Genomic DNA, 18,876 nt, shown 5'->3' on the forward strand with positions numbered 1-18,876 from the left:
AAATGATCTGGGTTTAGAATTAGCATTGCCTTTGAAATCCAGTCTCATGGCATGCTGATCAATTCGGGGGAGTTCATTCAACTTGTTGTAAAATGGAGTACAAAGAGTGACCCCACAGGGTAACTGGGACAGCTAAGTTAGAAAACAAATGTAAATTCCAAGAGAGCCGGAGTTTTGCCTGTTTTCACTACTTTGTCCTCAACATCTAGAATGGCACCTCCTATTAGAAGACATGTACCTATTTATCAAAAAATTAAAAAAAATTAAAATGCATCTAGCAAATTTTGTAAGTTGACTCTGAACCTAAATGAAATGCACAAGCATCAGATGATTTTAACTTATAAAAATTTTTAAAAACAAAACAAACTAAAATCCTGGATGAGCTGAGCTATTTAATGTCATGACTTCTCTGTCACTCTCTCAGGCTCTTCCTTAACCAGGCTGAATTAATTTGCCAGACACATGTGCTTCTCTGGCACTTTCCATGGAATTCTATTTGCACCTGATGCAGAGTGATATGATCATTGTATAGATGTACTTCCTAGGGGCTGGGATAATATATTATCCATCTATGTATTTTTAGCACCCATACACTAACTGTTGCATATGGAAGAGAAGATATTTTGTATTTAAAGCTATTGTAAGTAAGCGGCATTGGTCCCAGGGCCAAGTAGTATGAGAATGGTTGTTTCTTTCATAATACTCTTTGGATCTTCCACTTTAGCTACACTTGTATAAAAACAGTATTATGGGAAGACCATCCACCTTGGAGTCAGACATTTGGAATGAGATTCCTTCTCCAATTACCTTCTATCTGTGACTCCTTGGGCAAAATTACTTCACTTCTATAAACTTCAACTTCCTTAACTGTAAATGAGATTAATAATACCTACTCTCATAGAATGAACAAAATAATGCACAGAAGACACTTTGCTAGCACACAGTAAGCCCTGATAAATGGTGGTCATTACCATTATTACCACCAGCTCTGTGTATATGCAAATGAAAGCTAATGAATTCAAACGGGTTATTTCTTTTCCTCTTTGAACAATACGGAAGTCAGCCCAGCCCTGGAGAAGATTATACTGCAGAATGCAGGAGAATCAGAGACTACAAATTATCCTGTTCCCAAACCAGAAACTTTAGGCTGCTGCTTTGACAACTTAAATTCAGCCCTTTTGCCACTCAGCCAGCCCATTTTCCAATTGGCACCTCTACATTTTCTCTTTTCTTGCCATTTTATTTCTGAAATACGTTCATTTCGGAGTCATCCTCACTTTTGACATTACGGTTGTCACTGATTCCAATATTCACCCAACAGTGAGACACTAAACTCATATTGTATAGTCAAAGGGAACTCTGAATGTCTTTTAAGACATTACTGGTGGCATTTTTAAAATCCCACCACAGTCCTGGAATAAGTACCAGGGTAAATAACAGCATACCCAGCTGATCTGTCTACTGCTGATGCCTAAAATTTCCCCTGCTCCTGAGTTAGTGCATGGTGACTTGGAGAAGAGGAAGAGGGTAGCAACAAAGAGCCGCCCCAATATATTTTTTTAATTCTCTACTTCTAGACCAAACTCAGGCTCCACATCATCAAAGACAAGATCCCTCTACTGAGGGGTATCCTACTTCAAACAGTAACACGCTGTTAGTAAAGGCAATTAACCAAATTAGGAAGAAAAACGCACTGTGTTTTTAGTCTCTTTGTGTTAAGTTTCTGGTAGCTACAAAAGTAAATATTCCATTTGAATGCAGGCTTAAATCAAGCTAGAGACCTAGATTGATAGCATGCAAATACTTAAGCACTTAACTGAAGGTAGTTGGGGATGGGGCAGGGATGGGGCAGGACCGGAAAAGGGGCCTGGGAGGAGGGAAACAGCAAAACAAAAAACTCAGTTTCAAAAGGTACTCTAGAATTATTAACAGAGCACAGAGAACCTAGGGTAAAATAAGGGCAGAATCTAATTAATGATAAACTGGAGGGATTGGGCACACAGGTCTCTTCATAGTCTGTAGTCTTAATTGACAAATAGAAAATGACTTCCATAGTAACAGTTTTCTACAAACTGAAGGCAAGGAGGCCAAGTATACAGTGAGAAGGCATCAGACCTGGGGGAGGAGGCTGTTCTCAAACAAGCCTGTGCCACACATTTGTGAAAAGAGAGGGGGTGGCATGTAGATAGTTTCCAATACCTCTCTCTAGCCACAAAACCTTAAGTTTTTATAAAAATTTATGATGTTCAATAATAGTGTATGGGGGTATCAGATTCTCAATGGACACATCAGTGGATCCCAAACGTGGCTTTTCATCAAAATCAGAGGGAGGGCGTTTAAAAAGCAGTTTTTCTCCTGCAACCTCTCCACCAGCTCCCTGTCAATGCCTCAAAAAAAAAAAAAAAAAAAGCAAGTAGACCAAAAGATTCTGATTCAGTCGCTTCCAGTTTTGTGCTACAATCTCTGGTTTAAAACAGTCTCCCCACGAGAGGATGATCATCATCCCAGGTTGGACTATTCAAAGGAAACCCAGGATGAAATGAATCCTAAAATCTTTAAACAGTCGCCATCCCCCACCCAACCCCCATACCATCTGTCAATTAGAGCAGATTTGTAAATACTGGATTTCCTAAAATCAAAACCAATTCTACTTATTACAGACTTGTCTCGGCAAGCCAAAGTTATGGGGATTTAGGTTTCTGTAAAAATAATTTGGTCTGAATTATTAAGGCATCCAAAATATATTTTTTTAAGATTTTATTTATTTAGAAGAGAGAAAGAGTGAGTGAGAAAAAGAGAGCATAAGCCAGGGATGGGGAGAGGGGGAGAGGCAGAGGGAGAAACTGACCCCCCCCCGCCCCCTCCCCCAGCTGAGCAGGGAGCCTGATGCGATCCCCAGGACCCCAGGATCATGACCTGAGCCGAAGGCAGAAGCCTAACACACTGAGCCACCCAGACACCCTGGCATCCAAAATATTTTATAAAAATTTTTGGTAGCCAGAAACAGTATTGCTCTAAAAAACAAAACTTTTGCTCTCTATTACCTCCTTAAGAGGTGGGGAAATAAACAAATGAACAACAGCAGCAAGAAAAAAACCAGCCTCAATGTTTCCCTGAAAAGGTTTGTTATAACAGATTCTGGAATCAGCTGCAACAATATTGCCTGCCAGGTTTGGGGAAGAACGAGATTAACATTCACCTTAAGGTGATAACCGTGCTTCCCCTTTCTTCAGAGAATGAGACTTGAATGCTGCAAGCTATTGCAGCTACTGAACCAATCTTCCTTACTATAAACCTGGCTAAAGGAAATAATATAGGCAACTGGGTGTTGGGGGAGGAGAACAGGAAAGCCCGGCTGCCCTCCATTTCCAGATACATAAGCAACAGCACCATCCTGAGCCTGAAGGGGAAAAAACCAGGCTATGAAAGTAGGAGTGGATGGGAAGATATTAACAGTGAAGAAACATTAAGGAATGACTTCAACATACTTGTTTTCAATCAGTTAAACAAAAGATAAATTATCAAATTGTGTTGTTCAGAAGAATTATCCTTGCAAAAGAATTTTGTTTCTCCATATTCTTTACATCGTCAGCAGTGGTGAACGGGATCGCAAACACTCCATCTCTTGATTGACATTTCATCCTGCATCCCATGAGAAAAGCCACAACTACACTGAGTTCTGCAAAATGACACATACAAAGTTCACTACCATTGAAATGTTGTGGAAACGCAGTAAAACGCTGATGACCATGATGATATTTCTACAGGAACGGAACTGGGCGGAAAAGTGTACATTTACCATCTTCATACCTAACAACCCTGCGAGGCAAATATTATATTCCTATTTTACAGACCATGTAACTGATGTTCAAGACGTTCAGTAATTTATCCAAGGTCACAGCAACTTAAATCTAAGTCTAAAGGCTCCAGTCCTATGGTTTTTCCACAGCAACCTTAGCACCCCTGCATGAGAGGATTAGCCAAACACCCAGTGGTTATTCAGAGTAAGCAGCAGTTGTTTTTATACTATTAGACAATGAATGAGTAAGCAGCAGTTGTTTTATACTATTAGATACGATGTCATGAGATCTTAAGAAGAAAGAAACTACACTCAATGGAACACGGAAACTGGCAAATTTTTGCCTGACTTCAAATAAGAATAAAAATTCTATGTAATTTGGAGTTTGCTATTTCATAAAAGTTATGGGAATACACTCAAATCATTCACATATAATCTTAGTGTAATCTGACTACAGTATATAAGCATGTATTTATACAGTTTATTCTAATGGGACATGCAACAGACACACAAACACAAAAACCCTTTGGAAGGGGAGGGAACAGAGCTTACACATTAAAAGCTAAAATAATGCCCTCAAAAGGGCTAGGTTGATACTACTAACAGGTATAACAACTCAAAATTCACAGAATTAAAATATTAAGTTTTTCTTCTTTTCGTTTTTATATACGCAAACTATATTTTTAAATACAACTGATATTGCATTTAATCAAGAACTCTAGTAAATGTACTTGGTATGTAGTTATGTTTAGCAATATTTTAATGGAAATTCTAAATATATTTTCCATTTCTTCTCTTACTAAAAACTAAGTCATTTGTTTTTAAATGTCCTTCAGTTTTCTCACGTTGTCCCTGCTGTTTGCTTTGAAACTTACATTAATTATGAGCAAAATGACAACCACATACCAAGTGCAGGCATTGTAGATTCCCCTATCATATCAGAGAAGGATTATCATTTCTGCATTTTACTTGATCTCCTGAAATTAAATGAATAAACATGTGGAGAAAGAAAGAAAGTGTCCTTTGGAACTGAAACACTGGCTTCACTAATCAAGGCCATAATTATTGAGGAAACATGTATTAAATTCTGAATTCATGCTATTTCACTTGATGCAAGAGTTATAATCAGACCAACAGAGCATGCAGGCGCCATCTGGGTGCCGCAGAGTTGTAAAGACAAACCCAGAGAGCAAGGGCACACTGACCTTCCCAGCACCACGTCATTGCACATTTTGGCATGCCTGTTTTCCCCTTTTAATTTCTTACCATTCTTTTTTGGAAAGAGGAACACTGTGATCAGGAGGTATGAAACCGGATGTAAACAATAAAACATATATTGCCTCGAAAGCTTACTGTACTAAAACATTTCATAACTATTTTATAAACTATCAATGAATTTGATTTCACACTCAGTTTTATCCGCCTCACCTCCTATCCCAATCATGCCTTTTAAGGAATCTCTAATGCATTCCTGGAATCTGTCTTTCTATAGCTTAAATTTCATTTGAAAAGTCAACACTCAATTAGCATTCCCATTGTTCCAAGTATTTAAGACAGGAATCTAACTTCTAGGCAATGACAATGATTTGAAATTTGTGCAGACCACATCGTTTGTCTGTGAAATTGACAGTACTGAGTTGAATATGAGTAACCACCTAATCATGAGATCCCCGTCAGTCAATCTGATTCCTCTGAGGCAGCAGGTTATCGAAAATGGAGCCAAGTGATGTAATATGGATCCCAGACAGTGTTATGAGAACAGCATAGATGATTTCAATGAGACTCATTATTTATTCATCACAAGGTCCAATTTCGTGTCATTTTCACTGATGGCATACTGTGTTAACTGGCTGAAATTCAATGCTGATAGAGTATTTTATTCTGGATTGTAAAAAGGACCATTTTGAAAAATGTTTCTGTCTTCCTGTAAGAAGGAATGCAAAACAAAGAGGGATTTTGTAATTGTGGCCACTCACTGTAACATTTGAACATCGTTCAGCAATGCTGGAAGAATAGACACAGGAGAAAGCCCTAAAGGACTCCCTGTTTTTCTCATCAGGAGTATATAATAATATGCTAGATACTATAGAGTAAAAAGTAAAATAATCTAGTCTTTGAAAAATAACTGCTTTTTTTTTTTTAATGCTAAAGAACGAGATAAATGCTGGCAGGAAGCATGCTCACTGAATGAGATAAACCTCCTGAATCTGATTTGGTCTCATCACCAAAGGGACCCACTCTCAGGTCTGTTCCCAGGGAAGGACAGAGAAAAAAATCTCCCAAGGGGCAAAATGGAGCTAGCCTGGACGTTCTCAAACTTCTCCCATGTACCAGTCAAAACACAAGCACGTTTAAAAACCATGCAATGTCTCCCAACATTGTTGGGGCCATAACGTATCTTAAAAGGTTCCTACATCATTATACATACTAACTCTCTCAACCCGCCTTTCCCATTCATTTTTCTCTGTAAATTCATGCACTCTATGTATCTGCCGAAACCACTGCTCAGTGGTCCCCGTAACTTCCCGTGAGTTTCCCTCTGTGCAATGCTCATGCTCTACCCTCCACTTTCCCCGGCCTCTCCAATTATAAATGTCTATATCTGAACCACCCTTCGGGGCCTTGCTCAAATGTCTCTGCTCCTGATCCCCTCAGCAGAAAGTATACCCCCCTTCCTCGAAACTGCCCTAGCACTCCCAGTGCCTCCTTTATAACCTCATTACTTTCCAGCTTGAATTTCAGTTCTGCATTTACATGCACTACTCTCAACTTCCTAGCTTACTCTAAAATGTCCTTAAGGGCAGAATTTTGTCAATTCATCTTTGAGTCCACACATCACCTAATACAGTGTCTTGCACAAAGATGACTCTTTAAAAAAAAAAAAAAAAAAAGGTAATTTGTGAATAGATTGCTGTCTCAAGTATTAACACTCTTAATGCAAGCATTACATGAACTTACAAGAGTAGTCAGCTTCCAAATTTCAATTACTCAGCTTGCACCTAAACTGTAACCAAAATACAGAATCATCTTAAATCAGCTGAGCAGAGAGGCCAACCTGCAGAAATAAAATACCTTATTAATCTCTGACTTTTTGAATTGTAAAATATTTTTGAACCTCGACTTTTATTTGTTGTATTATCTGGTTAGCAGTGTTGGCAGCTGTTCAAAGTTTTAAAGTAACTATAGGTCATGAATATTAAATGCTACAACAAGTTCACTGGGATGAATTCCAAATTCATTTGTAAGTACATGACAAATAGTCAGCCCTCCAGTTTCAATAATGCGAGGAAATACTGTGATCAGAATCAGAGTATCTTGTTGTATCTGGATCCTCACAAAGTCAAGTGTAAGGCAAGCGAAGGGAAAGAAAATCATAAGAAAGTGGGAACACTACTTGAAGTAGAGTGGCACAGATGTTGATTGAAGAAAATCAGAAACAGCAAATATATCATATTTCATTGAGCACAATCAATATGAGAGTCACATCTTGAGTAAAACCACAACCTAGTCTAGAAAGCAAAGGGACAAAGCTATAAATGATAACATATTCCGCCAATGCCATCCCCAGCAGCTAATCAAATAAAAAAGCACATGTGGCTTCAATGTGCAAATACCTGGAGGCTCTGTACCTCCCTTTCCACGCCCTTCCATACAGGGGAGTCACGCAAACTAGATGTACAGACGCACCACAGTTAATATCTTCAGTGTTCCAATGGTGACAAACCAAAAACCTTCAACAGAACATAAGCCCCCACCCTCAGAAACCATTCTCAAGGTAACCCTGTAAATGGTTTGGAAATATAGGATTATTTGTTTGCGTCTGATCACTACATCCTGATGTAGAACCAAGCTTATGCGTAACATCCAAGATAAACTTTTTCACCATAGGCAACCTCCACCGTTCACATCCCGCTTAGCATTAAAATTAAAAAGTTATTTCTAGACTCATTTTCCAAAAGTGGCAATGCCTCCCCATTTCCTCTCTCATAGTATAGTCTCTTCATTTTGTTTACGTGAAATAGCACTATAAAATTTAATTTTAAGAAAAGGAAGTTGTCTAGATAATGTACACCTTAGAAGCAACTATAGCAAAGCAGAGGTAGTCATCTTTATAGAAATTCTTAAAACAAACAAAAAGGGCTTCATTTTTCCAAGCCAATTTGGGCTATTATTAGAATTGTTACACTGGTTTTCAGATTTCCTTTTTTTTTTTTTTTCCACCTGTAACTGAATAAGTGATTATGAGGCTAATAAAGGGAAAAAAGATGTTTCCACATTAAAACAGTTAACAGATGTTAAATAAGCACAGAAAATGGCCACTAGGCAAGCAATGACTGATGTTTGGTAAGGAAGAAAAATGTTGCTTTTGCTGATTTTATTACCCATGTACCTCCCGGGGTCATGGGAGACTTATAAAACATTTTGTGGGCAGATAAAAGTCAAGCATTTATTTGCAAGGCTAGTTTAAGTGTGTTTCAAGGGTTCTTCACCCCCTCCTTACTTTTGACCACATAAAACTAAGTAAGTGAAAGTCATCTAAGAAAGGCTAAAACAATCACTTGACGAGAAGGCCAGAAAACTTATTTTTTGACATTTTTCTGACATGCATTTCTTCCAGTTCTACCCTCCAGACCCCACTAACCAGGAATGAAATCCTCATTGCACAAAGGGAAGAGAATAGGATTTTACTTTAACATTTCAGGCACATATTATTCCAGGACAAATCTGAAACAAGTGTGAATTCAATAATTTCCTGAGTACCTACTATGTGCCAGATGGTGTGCTAGATGCCAAAGATAATGTAGGAAACACCTTAAATAGAATGCTGAAGTTAAGAACTAGGAACATTCAAACATTTTAAGATGGTTATGAACACTCATTTTGTTCATACACGTTTCTGAAGATTTTATATTTGGTGTTTTCTTACAAATTCCCCCTAACTATTGACAACTGTATTATTGTATTATTTCATGTCATATTCAACCAGACTATTTTGTAAGTCATGCTATCTCAATAAGCACTTATTATATAAGTTAAATGTGTTTATGTTTTTATATATTCAGAATAGTGCCTAGCACATAAAGACTCTATGTGTTTATTAAATACTAAATAAAATATCTATGATATGCCAGGTCCTTACTATTTTTCACATACTTCAAAGAAACAGAAAACTTGCATATTTCCTTTGCAGAAATGAGAAAGCCTTTTATATAATATGGACATATGCATCATCTGCGTGAATCTTAGAAGTAAAAAAATGGCAGCCAAGAATTCTGGCCGAATTCAGCCATCCCAAGGATTTTGGCTGGCCCAAACAGGGTTTGTTTTTAAATCAGTAACCAATATTAAGTAACAATAAATGTCATTGAAAAATCCAGAGGTCTGTCTTCCTAGAGAAATCCCCAACTCTCCCAAACCCAAGCCTGTATTTTCTTATTTCAGTAATAGGATGAAAAGGAGTCCCAGAGGTGGGCATAATCTTGCTTCCACCAGTCCCTTCTGCCTGGCCCTGGTGCACATTTGAGTTTGGGGGCCAGGATCTTTTAAGAGGTATAGAACTGAAACCAACATTGTGAAGAAAGAAGCTGAGTGTGACTGCTATGAGAAAAACATTACTGACGAAACTATCAAAACAAAGAGCTTTGCCCCTCTGGTCCTAATAATTTCCAGCTTTAAGAGGACCACCATTTTGGGATTTGAGTACTTGGCTAGTTCACTGGTTTGCATAATAGAGTTAAACATTTGTGCACTGGAGTTTTCTGTTTATATAAAAGTTATGTTTTAATAGGGCAGGGAAGTTTATTTCATCTGGCAAACCATGATGTGGAGTTAATTGGTAAGATATTTAAGATGATTTATTCTTTTAAGGTTGAAAAGGACCGTCTAAAGTCTTTTGAATTCACTTCCTTCAGAGTCTCTTCTAACTCACCCCAGGCATAGAAATCTATATATTATAAAGACAGAATATGGAATTTTCTATAACTTCCATATGTAATCTATGCCAGTGTTTACAAGCCCCATAGTCATAAAATTCTAAATGAAAAGTTTTTGCTTAAATATCCATGCTTCAGCTTTGGTCGATTCCTAATTCATATGCTTTCAAAACCACTGTATGTTTAAAGACTAACAGAAGTTTATCTTTTGGCCTTCTCTTCCTTAAAATAAAGAATTACAGTTTCCATTGATATTTCTTCTTTCTCTTCAACTAATATGTATCAGGTGCCTTCCAAACACTGGGCACCAAGCTCACACTGGACGCCCTATAATTTCATATAATCTTCACAACATCTCTAAGAGCCAACATTCAAGGTCTCCATTTCCAGATAAAGAAACAGATCACTGAATTAGCCCAAGGTTACTCAGCCAGTGTGAGTTAATATTTGATTCCATACTCTTTTCTTCTCTTCTAGGGAAGTCATCTGACGTTACATCTGTTCATTCATCTTCATACCTTCACAATATAGTAAAATCACCGCTAGACACGCACAAATATGTGTTCTAGTTCTAGTGATTCTATTTTCTGGGTGACCTTCACATCTCTGGTTCTCTACACCTTAAGCTGGAAATAAGGGGAATGGCATGGATGGTCTCTATAGTCTCTTGAAAATCTATACAATCTGTTACTGAAATGTTCTCATTAAGCTCATTGGCCCAAAACCTGAGAATGAAAGAAAGTGTGTGCTTGAGATAGCAACTCTCACATGAACTGTTTTGCTGCCCCAACTACTTCCCTTGCCCACAAGCAGTGGCTGCCAGACAGTCTAGGCAAGTTTCCATTTGGAAACTTCTCAGGACATTGAATCTTCAAAGTGTTAAGTCCTTTCCCATGGCCTGGGGGGAACCTCACACTCTCTACTGCTAGGAGTTCCTTTGCTGGTGACATTTCTCATTTTCTTAAGCAGGACGCTCAGTTACATTTTAATTTCAGATAAACAAAGAATAATTTCTTATTATAGGTATGTCCCAAATATTGTATGGGACACAGTTATACTAAGGATCTCTATCAGCAACTCTGTTTTTTAGAGAACTGAATTTTAGAGAACTGAAAATTTCTTAGAAAGGGACTTCAGAAGGTCCTAAAAGCAAGTCCTGAATTGATATACCAAGATAACTTCCTAATTCATAAGATGGTAAAATGGAAATTCTGTAGAATGTCGAACCATAATGTTCCACAAGTTATCAATGCGAGCATCTAGATCCTCAGATAGGTCTCTCTCCCATCACCAGATAGGTCTCTCTCCCTCCATAGGACAAGGACCATTATTTATATGTGTTCTCTCTACTATTTCCAGTAAAACAAGAAAGCTTGCTACTGTTGTTGATATGGCTTTAAAACAAAAGAAAAAATATTTCTCTCCCTAAATCTTCCTGAACAAATAATTAAAATTGATTTGAAATTAAGAGTTTGGCTTTCAAAAGACCATTGTTTTTAGGCATCAAACTCGACCCAACCAGAGTTTTCTTTTAAAGTTTCAGCATATAACTGAAATCACAAAAGAACTTCATTTAGCACTAGATACTTGAGTTCTAACTGAAAAGGTTATGCTTCCTCACAGAACAGAAGCACAGCAGTAAATTACCCTGCCTACTAAGTGAAAAAAAAAAAAAAAAGTCATTTAAAAATAATAAATGTTCCTATTTCCCTCAATTTTTTCTTCACTTCAATTTCTTCCCAATTTGATTTTAAATAAAATTGAGAATTAGGGGCAGGGGAAAAGTAGCCAAAACTAGAAAACTTGACAGCATTCCTGATCAGGGTAAGCATCCAAAACCGTAACTCCTCACTTAAGTGTTCAAAAGGAAGGAGGAGCTGGCCTAAAATATGACCAAGATTTGCAAACACTGGTCAAGTTCACCCCTTACACTAAAAGGCAAAGCAAGGCTAAGTTTATTATGAATGAGAGAGAATGGGGAAACCAGAAGGAGGCGGTTTCTCAACATACCTCTGTCTGCCCAATGCCTTCCCCTAACACACTAGCCAAAAACTGGTTCTCTTTAGGTGGATGGGATCTGAAAGCGCTTCTGTGACCTTCAAACAACATTGCATTTGAAACCACTTAGGCAATACAGAAGAGCAAATATTAAGCCCTGAGGCAAAGGCCTTAATTGGCCTCAGGGCAAAACCTGTACTAATCTCTTTCTGTTTTGACTCTTGTATTCTTATTCACTACAACAAGGAAACGGTGAAGATGATTCACTGTTGAAGAATTTGAGTTCCCAGCGCACTGCAGAGAAGGGCTGTTTTCCAAAGTCAGATCAGGAAAAGTACTATTAACAAATGGCAGAGGATTTCCCCTCTGTAGAGTTTAGCATCTGGCTCTATTATCAGCTCTGATATTTTTACAAATACACATTACAGGCAATTTACTGGATTACAGAGAATTGGGGCCGAAATAAAGAATGAATAAAAATAAATAATAAAGGTGCCTAAACCTTACCAGGCAAAACTGCCCTTCTACCCACTTTGAAATCATGAAAATAAGTTAAGAAACCCAAGAAATAAAACAATCCATGAATGAAACACATGTTAGTAGGGAAAGGTCGAAAAAGACACTTCCACTTACTGAAGATCAAAACGTAACTTATTTTAGATTCTCTTTGAAAAGGAACAAATTTGCTTTTTGGAGACTGCTCGGTAACCCAATGCTCGAGTGCCAACAATCACTTACTTTGTAGATGGTGGGTAAGATCTGTTTCATTTTCAGCCTGTGAAAGACAAAGACGTCATAAACCGCGGACACGGCGAGCACAGTCACTCCTTGTTCCTTCCACAGCATGCTGCAGCCTGCGCACAGCCCCGTCCCCAGGAACCAGCCCCAAGTCCTGGCTGAGCAGCCTCTTGTAGAACAGTGTTTCATGTAGCAGAGCAAGGACAGGAGAAAGAAGAGACTGGCCCCGACGTCGGCCCGGCCCACGATTCCCGCCACTGCCTCGGTGTGGATGGGGTGAGAGGCGAACATCAAGCCCGCCATGAAGGTCCAGTATCCGTCCCCAAGGAGGATCTTGGAGAAGCTTGTGAAGACACCAGTGACCGCCGCATGCAGCAGGACATTGACGAGGTGATAGCTCCAGGGATTCAGCCCTCCGATGGCATGGTTCAGGCGAAAAGAGAGAGTGCAGAGTGGCCGGTAGGATTTATGGCTGCCGCTGTGGGTTAGAAGAGTCCCCCAAAAATCATTGTAGAAAATGTGCGTCCATGGAGTTTCTGGGAGAAGGTCTTGATTAGTCTTGATAGCACGGCTAAAAAACAAAATGTTTTTTAAAAAATCAAATATAAAATATGTAAAGAAAAAAAAAAAGAAAATACAGTTGACCCTTGACCTACATGGGGGTTAGGGACGCCGACCCTCATGCAGTTGAAAATCCAAGTATAACTTTGGACTCCCCAAAAACTTAACCAGAGGCCAACCAGAGGCCTTACCGATAACACGGGCAGTTGACTAACACATATTTTATATGTGGCATGGATTATATACTGTAGTCTTAAAATAAGGTAAGCTAGTGAAAATGTTATTAAGAAAATCATAAGGAAGAGGACAACTGGGTGGTTCAGTCAGTTAAGCGTCTGCCTTCGGCTCAGGTCATAATCCCAGTCCTGGGATCAAGTCCTGCATCTGGCTCCCCGCTCAGCGGGGGAGTCTGCTTCTCCCTCTCCCACTGCCCCTCCCACCCGCTCATGTACACATGCACGTGTGCGCTCGTTCTCTCTCACAATCTAAAAAAAAGAAGAAAATCATAAGGAAGAGAAAAGGCATTTACAGTACTGTATTTGTTGAAAAAAAAAATCTGTGTAGAAGTGGACCCATGCAATTTAAACCTGTGGTGTTCAAGGGTCAACTCTATGTGACATTGCTAAGATACCACCTTCCCGGGAGCTGTTGTCATGTGTATGATGAGATCCCAGGTATGCAGGATTAATGCAAATGAGCCTTATGGAAGGCTTTACATATAGATTGAATTCAGATCCTCCCCGTAATGCCAGAACACTACAGTTAGGGCTGTATTTCTTTTCCTCAAAAGCTTTGTTTGAATGCAAATACACTTGAAGAATAAATGCAGTTTATATCAGTGGTTTAAGACTTACCGTAGCAGTTGTCAAACAACTGCCCTAAAAATCATGCGGTATCCTGGCTTAAAATGCAGATGACAGGCAGCTGGTTGATGTGAGGTCTGGGAATCTGCATTTTCTAAAAGGCACAGCCCATGGGATACTAGGGATCCTGGTGCAGAGATCTGCTTAAAGCAAGGACTAGCTCCCTAGTAGAAATAAACTTAAGATAGAATGTTTGTGCCCAGAGCAATGCTTCTCCTACATATAAATCATGGGGGATGGGGGTCTTGTTAACAGGCAGTAGGTCTGGGGAGGAGCCAGAGATGCCAGAGTTCTAACAAGCTCCCAGGTGATGCTGATGCTACTCGTCCTTGGGCCACACTTTGAGTAGCAAGGGAGAGCTGGGGAGGCCAGGAAGAAGCTCTCTCCCCCATCCAAATGTTTCCCTCTCTCCTTCATTCTAGAAAACTTCAGCCTTCCCCACTCTGAGTTCTCACAGGACTTACAATCATCTCTACCAAGTACCTCGTGTCCTGCTTTTGAGAATTCGTACTTCCAGGTTTGCAGGCCTGGGATAGCCAAACAGACTTAAGAAAGAATAACCTAGTATTTGCCGAGAGCTTGCTTTCTGCCACGCACCATAATCGTCTCCTTGGCTCTATCTTCTTTAATCTGTAGAGTAATTGATGAAGTAGGTATTATCTCCATCTCTCAAGTGAGCAAATTCTGGTTGAAAACCAGTAACGGTTCCAAAAACACACAGTTGGAAATAGCAGGGTAGAGTTCCCTGGCCCGTACTCTTTCCACTCTGTTGGGATTCCCAAAATGTGATCTCCAAACCAGTGCAAGTATGTGAGAAGATACACACGGGCGAACCTTGTAAAAATTTTAATGGTCATACTTATTTTAATGTGTATTTGAAAGGAAATTTAATTATCAAATCAAAGCTGGATTTCATAGCTGTTTGCTCAGAATGAGGCTGTTAAAAATTAAAAAGTCAATGTAGAGACAAATATTAAGGAATCAACAGTACTGGCATATGTGGACAAGGTACAAATGTTGGCATGTAAATGATTCAGCAAGGAGGATCCTTGCTCTGGGCCATTACACCCTCCAGAGAATAGGGGGGCATCTGGACTGTTTTGCATCCTTAGTCCCTCTCTGTATTTACAGAACACAGTGGAGGATCATGAATTAGAAGAACAGAGAAATGAGATGGTCAAGATACTTCATATATAGAGACCTCTTGCCTAGTCTGATGTCAGGGCTTTTTAAGGGGCGTGGGCATGTGTGTGCTGAAGAATATACGACAGAAAGCCACCTGATGCCTTTTATGTCTAGCCCCTCCACCCGTTCTGCCTTTCACTGTGAGACAGGGTGATCAAAGGAATTTCCACATGAATATGACCAAAACCCAGGTTGGCAAAAAGCCCTGGATTGAGGGGAAACATGCCTGAATCACAGCTCTGTAATTTACCTGAGTGTCCTCAAAATCAAGAAAATGCAACAGATTCAAATAGATTAAGAAACCCATCCAAGGTGACACAGCCAGTGGAAGTAACAGCATTCTAGCTGGAATAGAATGATGGGGTAATGCTGGTTTTCACCTGCTTCTCTAAATTGCTTCCCAGTTAACCTCTCTGAGCTTCAGTTTCTGTGAAGATAATAGTTGTTTTTTTTTTCAAAGATTTTATTTACTTAGAGAGAACACGAGTGGGAGGAGGGGCAGAGGGAGAAGCAGACGCCCTGCTGAGCGGGGAGCCCTACTTGGGGCTCGAAGGCAGACACTTAACCGACTGAGCCACCCAGGCTCCCCTGTGACAATAACAGCTTTACCATGAAAGCAGTTAATAAACACTTGTAATTGTTCATTTATCTTCTATGTACAAAAGCAAAGAACGGTCTTGCCAATACGTGAGTGTTCTGGAGACCTAGTGCAAATGACACCTGGCCTCTGTGAGCTGCTGGTGTTATTATTCTATAACGACGGGGGTACAGTGTTCAAAAACTCCCTTATTAAAGTCAGCGTGATGCACAGTCTCTGCAATTAGATGCATTAGGGGTTAGAATTAAAATGTATCAACAGTAGTTAATGATTATCTTTTTTGAGCCAAACACCATGCTAGTCCTGCTACATAAATTATCTATTCATGAGAACAAGTTGACTTTTCTAGATGCTCAATAAAAAGGCTGAAGGTCTATTAAAATCATGTCTTAAAAAGTACTCAACATGGCAGAGATAGTAGTTGTTCTTCATTTCTGATCTCCCCTTTCCCATACTCATAGCTCTTCACTTTTTAGCTGGGAACATGGTCATCTGGGAAAAAAAAATTTAATTTCCTATTTTCCCTTGCTGCTAAATACAGTCCTGTGACTAATTTTTGGCCAGTGCTACGTACTACTTCTAGAAAGTGTCCTTAAAAAAAAAAAAAAAATAGCTTAGCATTCTTCCCTCCCTCCACCACTCTCCCTCATTCTTGCTGAAGCATAGATGTAATAGCCAGAGTTCCAGCAGCCATCTTGGCCCATAAGGAATCCTTAGGACTAGAAGTCATGCCCACAGAGCACAGCAATAACACTGAAGAAAATTGGGTCCTTATTATGGTAACCACACCAGCCCTAAGCTAACTACCTCCCCATTTTGTGAGTATGAGAAATAAATCGCTATCTTGTTTAAACTGTGATATTCTGGGTGTTAGGTAGAAGCAGCTGAATCTAGTCATCAGTGAAATCCTTTGTTAACAAAAGACCTACTATATCACAGTGGTTTGATTTTCCATATTTATTTTTATTTTTACAAGTCTCCGTGTATCGACTGTGTATTAAATGAATTTCCATATAAATTGGCTTTTAAGATATTAGAAACAGATGTTACTCTGGATCCATTAAATTAAAACACCCTGCTTTGACATTCATCAAGAGTCTAACCCAGAAGTAACTGCTTAAGCCTTGATGGGTTATAATTAAAATTTAAAGAAATATGAAGAACTGCCAAACTGCCAAACAGTGTTGTCAGAGAGAGCAGATTTCAAGTAATTCACAGTGAAAAGCCAACTGGCCTCTACTAAACATTAACTCAGATATTGACGTGAATGTCTCTAATATCAACGCAGAAACACACAGACTATCAAAGTCAGGACAGTAGAAAGCTCGGTAGCAAAGCATTCTGGGAGGCGGCTTTGCTAACGCACCGAGGAAGGCTGGAAAGCACATCTTGTTCAGGACCATACTTCACCCTTTCACTGGCAGATCCAGATAGGATAAAGAACCATGTTCCCCAAACCAGGATTTCTACGTGCTCTTAGTTCAGCTCCATAACCAACTCCGCAAAGACTTTTCTCCGCAAACATGCCTGCTTTTAAAAAGCTGTGCAAAGTTGCCAGAATTTCTTAGACTTAGAGCAATAAATCTAGTAATCTGCAGCAGCCAACAAGATATACTATACATCTAACTTTCACAAAACAAGGGCATCAAAACAAAGAATTAACAAATCTCATAATTACACCATGAGAGAAAACTTTGATGAGACATAGGCCTAGACTTACACTGTGGAAAAAAATGTAGAGGGCAGTTTTAATGGAACAAAGAAGTGGGAGATCAAAGTAACACCTTAGCCCTGTGCAAAACATATTCTACTAAGGGAGACTTTAGTATGATAAAATTCTCTGATGGGTGTTATCTGCTTAGGCAGGTTTTTATTTAACCAATGAATATTATGGCAGAAGAACATGAAATAAGACTACATTGCATGGGCTTTAGTATATAAGTCATGCCACACATGCAAGTCAGTGATAAGGGATGCATGACGCATCCCTCACATCATATTCAGAAAAATACGAACCCGAAGGGCCTTAATAGAATCTAAATAATCTGCCAGCAAAATGAGAAGTAAAGGTAGTTGCTCAACACTAAGCATAATAGATTTTCGCCCATTTGCATTTTCTTACAAGAGTCCGAAATGGAAAGAGTAAAACCTCTTCTGCGACTTCTCAGCTAATGAAAAACCTTAACTCAAAACAAAATTTCAGGCTGATATAATTTCTTAGGTTACCGCTGTGAATTGGTGTTGAAAATTCAGAAAGACACTAAGGAATTAGGAAATTTTCCACTCTGGGAAAGGTGAAGAACATCGGAGCAGCAGATGTGAAAAAGAAACAATTGCCGGCAGAATTCTCCAGAGAATACATGACTGAGAGACCGTCTTTTGAAGCAAAAAGATCCAGTCCCTCAGGTCCTCAAGGAGGTCTTAACCTGTTCCAGTTTTGTTCATTTGTGGCTCTTTGTTTTTGCTGCCTTATGATTTCTCCTTTAGGAAATGTTGACAAAGGCCAACACTATTGTAAAGCTGATGAATGGGGTGACACCGCCATCCTAACTGTCCTTGTGTTTGTTTCTCTCACCGCTGTTCTTTCTGTCCATTGACCTTTTCAGTCACAAATACCATAAATGATGACCATTAGTCCGTCAGAGCAGAAACAATGCTTCCATTCTTCAAAGAGCAAATGGCACGTTCTTCCAAAGTGCTTTCAATGGTTCTACTAAAAGGTAAGTAAAGGCCAAACTTTTAATTAAAAAAAGAAAAAAAAATTCAAATGATGGGTTGAAGTTTGTTCTACAAAAGAGCGACAAAAAAGAATGGCTTTTGCTGACTTGCCCTGCTTCAGTGCTACCCAAGGATGCCTGGCTATGTCCTGGAAGGACAGTGAACTGCAGAAGGTAAGAAAATTGACTCTAGAGCCGATGACACTAGAGTGCAAGGTACCTGTTTTCATATCTGTAAAATAAGGATAATAACTGTACCTGCCTTACGGGATCATTGTGGGAAGCAAATGAGTTAGTAAGCAAAAAGTAAATTGTTATATGTAATAGAATACATATATTGGACATAATATATGTAATATGTCAACTGCTATCATTATTAGTATTATTACCTTCAACACCAAACGAGTGATGCTAGTCATCAACGCAAACATAGTGCTCTTCATTATGTTTATAGCCTTCAAAATCTGTGGATCATGGTCATGAG

At 39.1% G+C, this 18,876-nt stretch overlaps 1 protein-coding gene across 2 annotated transcripts in view; it reads right to left on the reverse strand.

The window, feature by feature from the left end:
* Window positions 1–18,876, reverse strand: part of TMTC2 (transmembrane O-mannosyltransferase targeting cadherins 2) — a 389,588-nt gene that overhangs the window by 225,830 nt on the left and 144,882 nt on the right. For both annotated transcript variants that reach the window (XM_032393770.1, XM_032393772.1), the window contains exon 2: window positions 12,469–13,039. In XM_032393770.1, coding sequence (XP_032249661.1) covers window positions 12,469–13,039 — 571 coding nt within the window. The remainder of the gene's footprint in view (window positions 1–12,468; window positions 13,040–18,876) is intronic.

Source organism: Phoca vitulina, unplaced genomic scaffold (genome assembly GCF_004348235.1).
Source record: "Phoca vitulina isolate PV1807 unplaced genomic scaffold, GSC_HSeal_1.0 scaffold76, whole genome shotgun sequence".
In the NCBI taxonomy this organism is placed as follows: domain Eukaryota; kingdom Metazoa; phylum Chordata; class Mammalia; order Carnivora; family Phocidae; genus Phoca; species Phoca vitulina.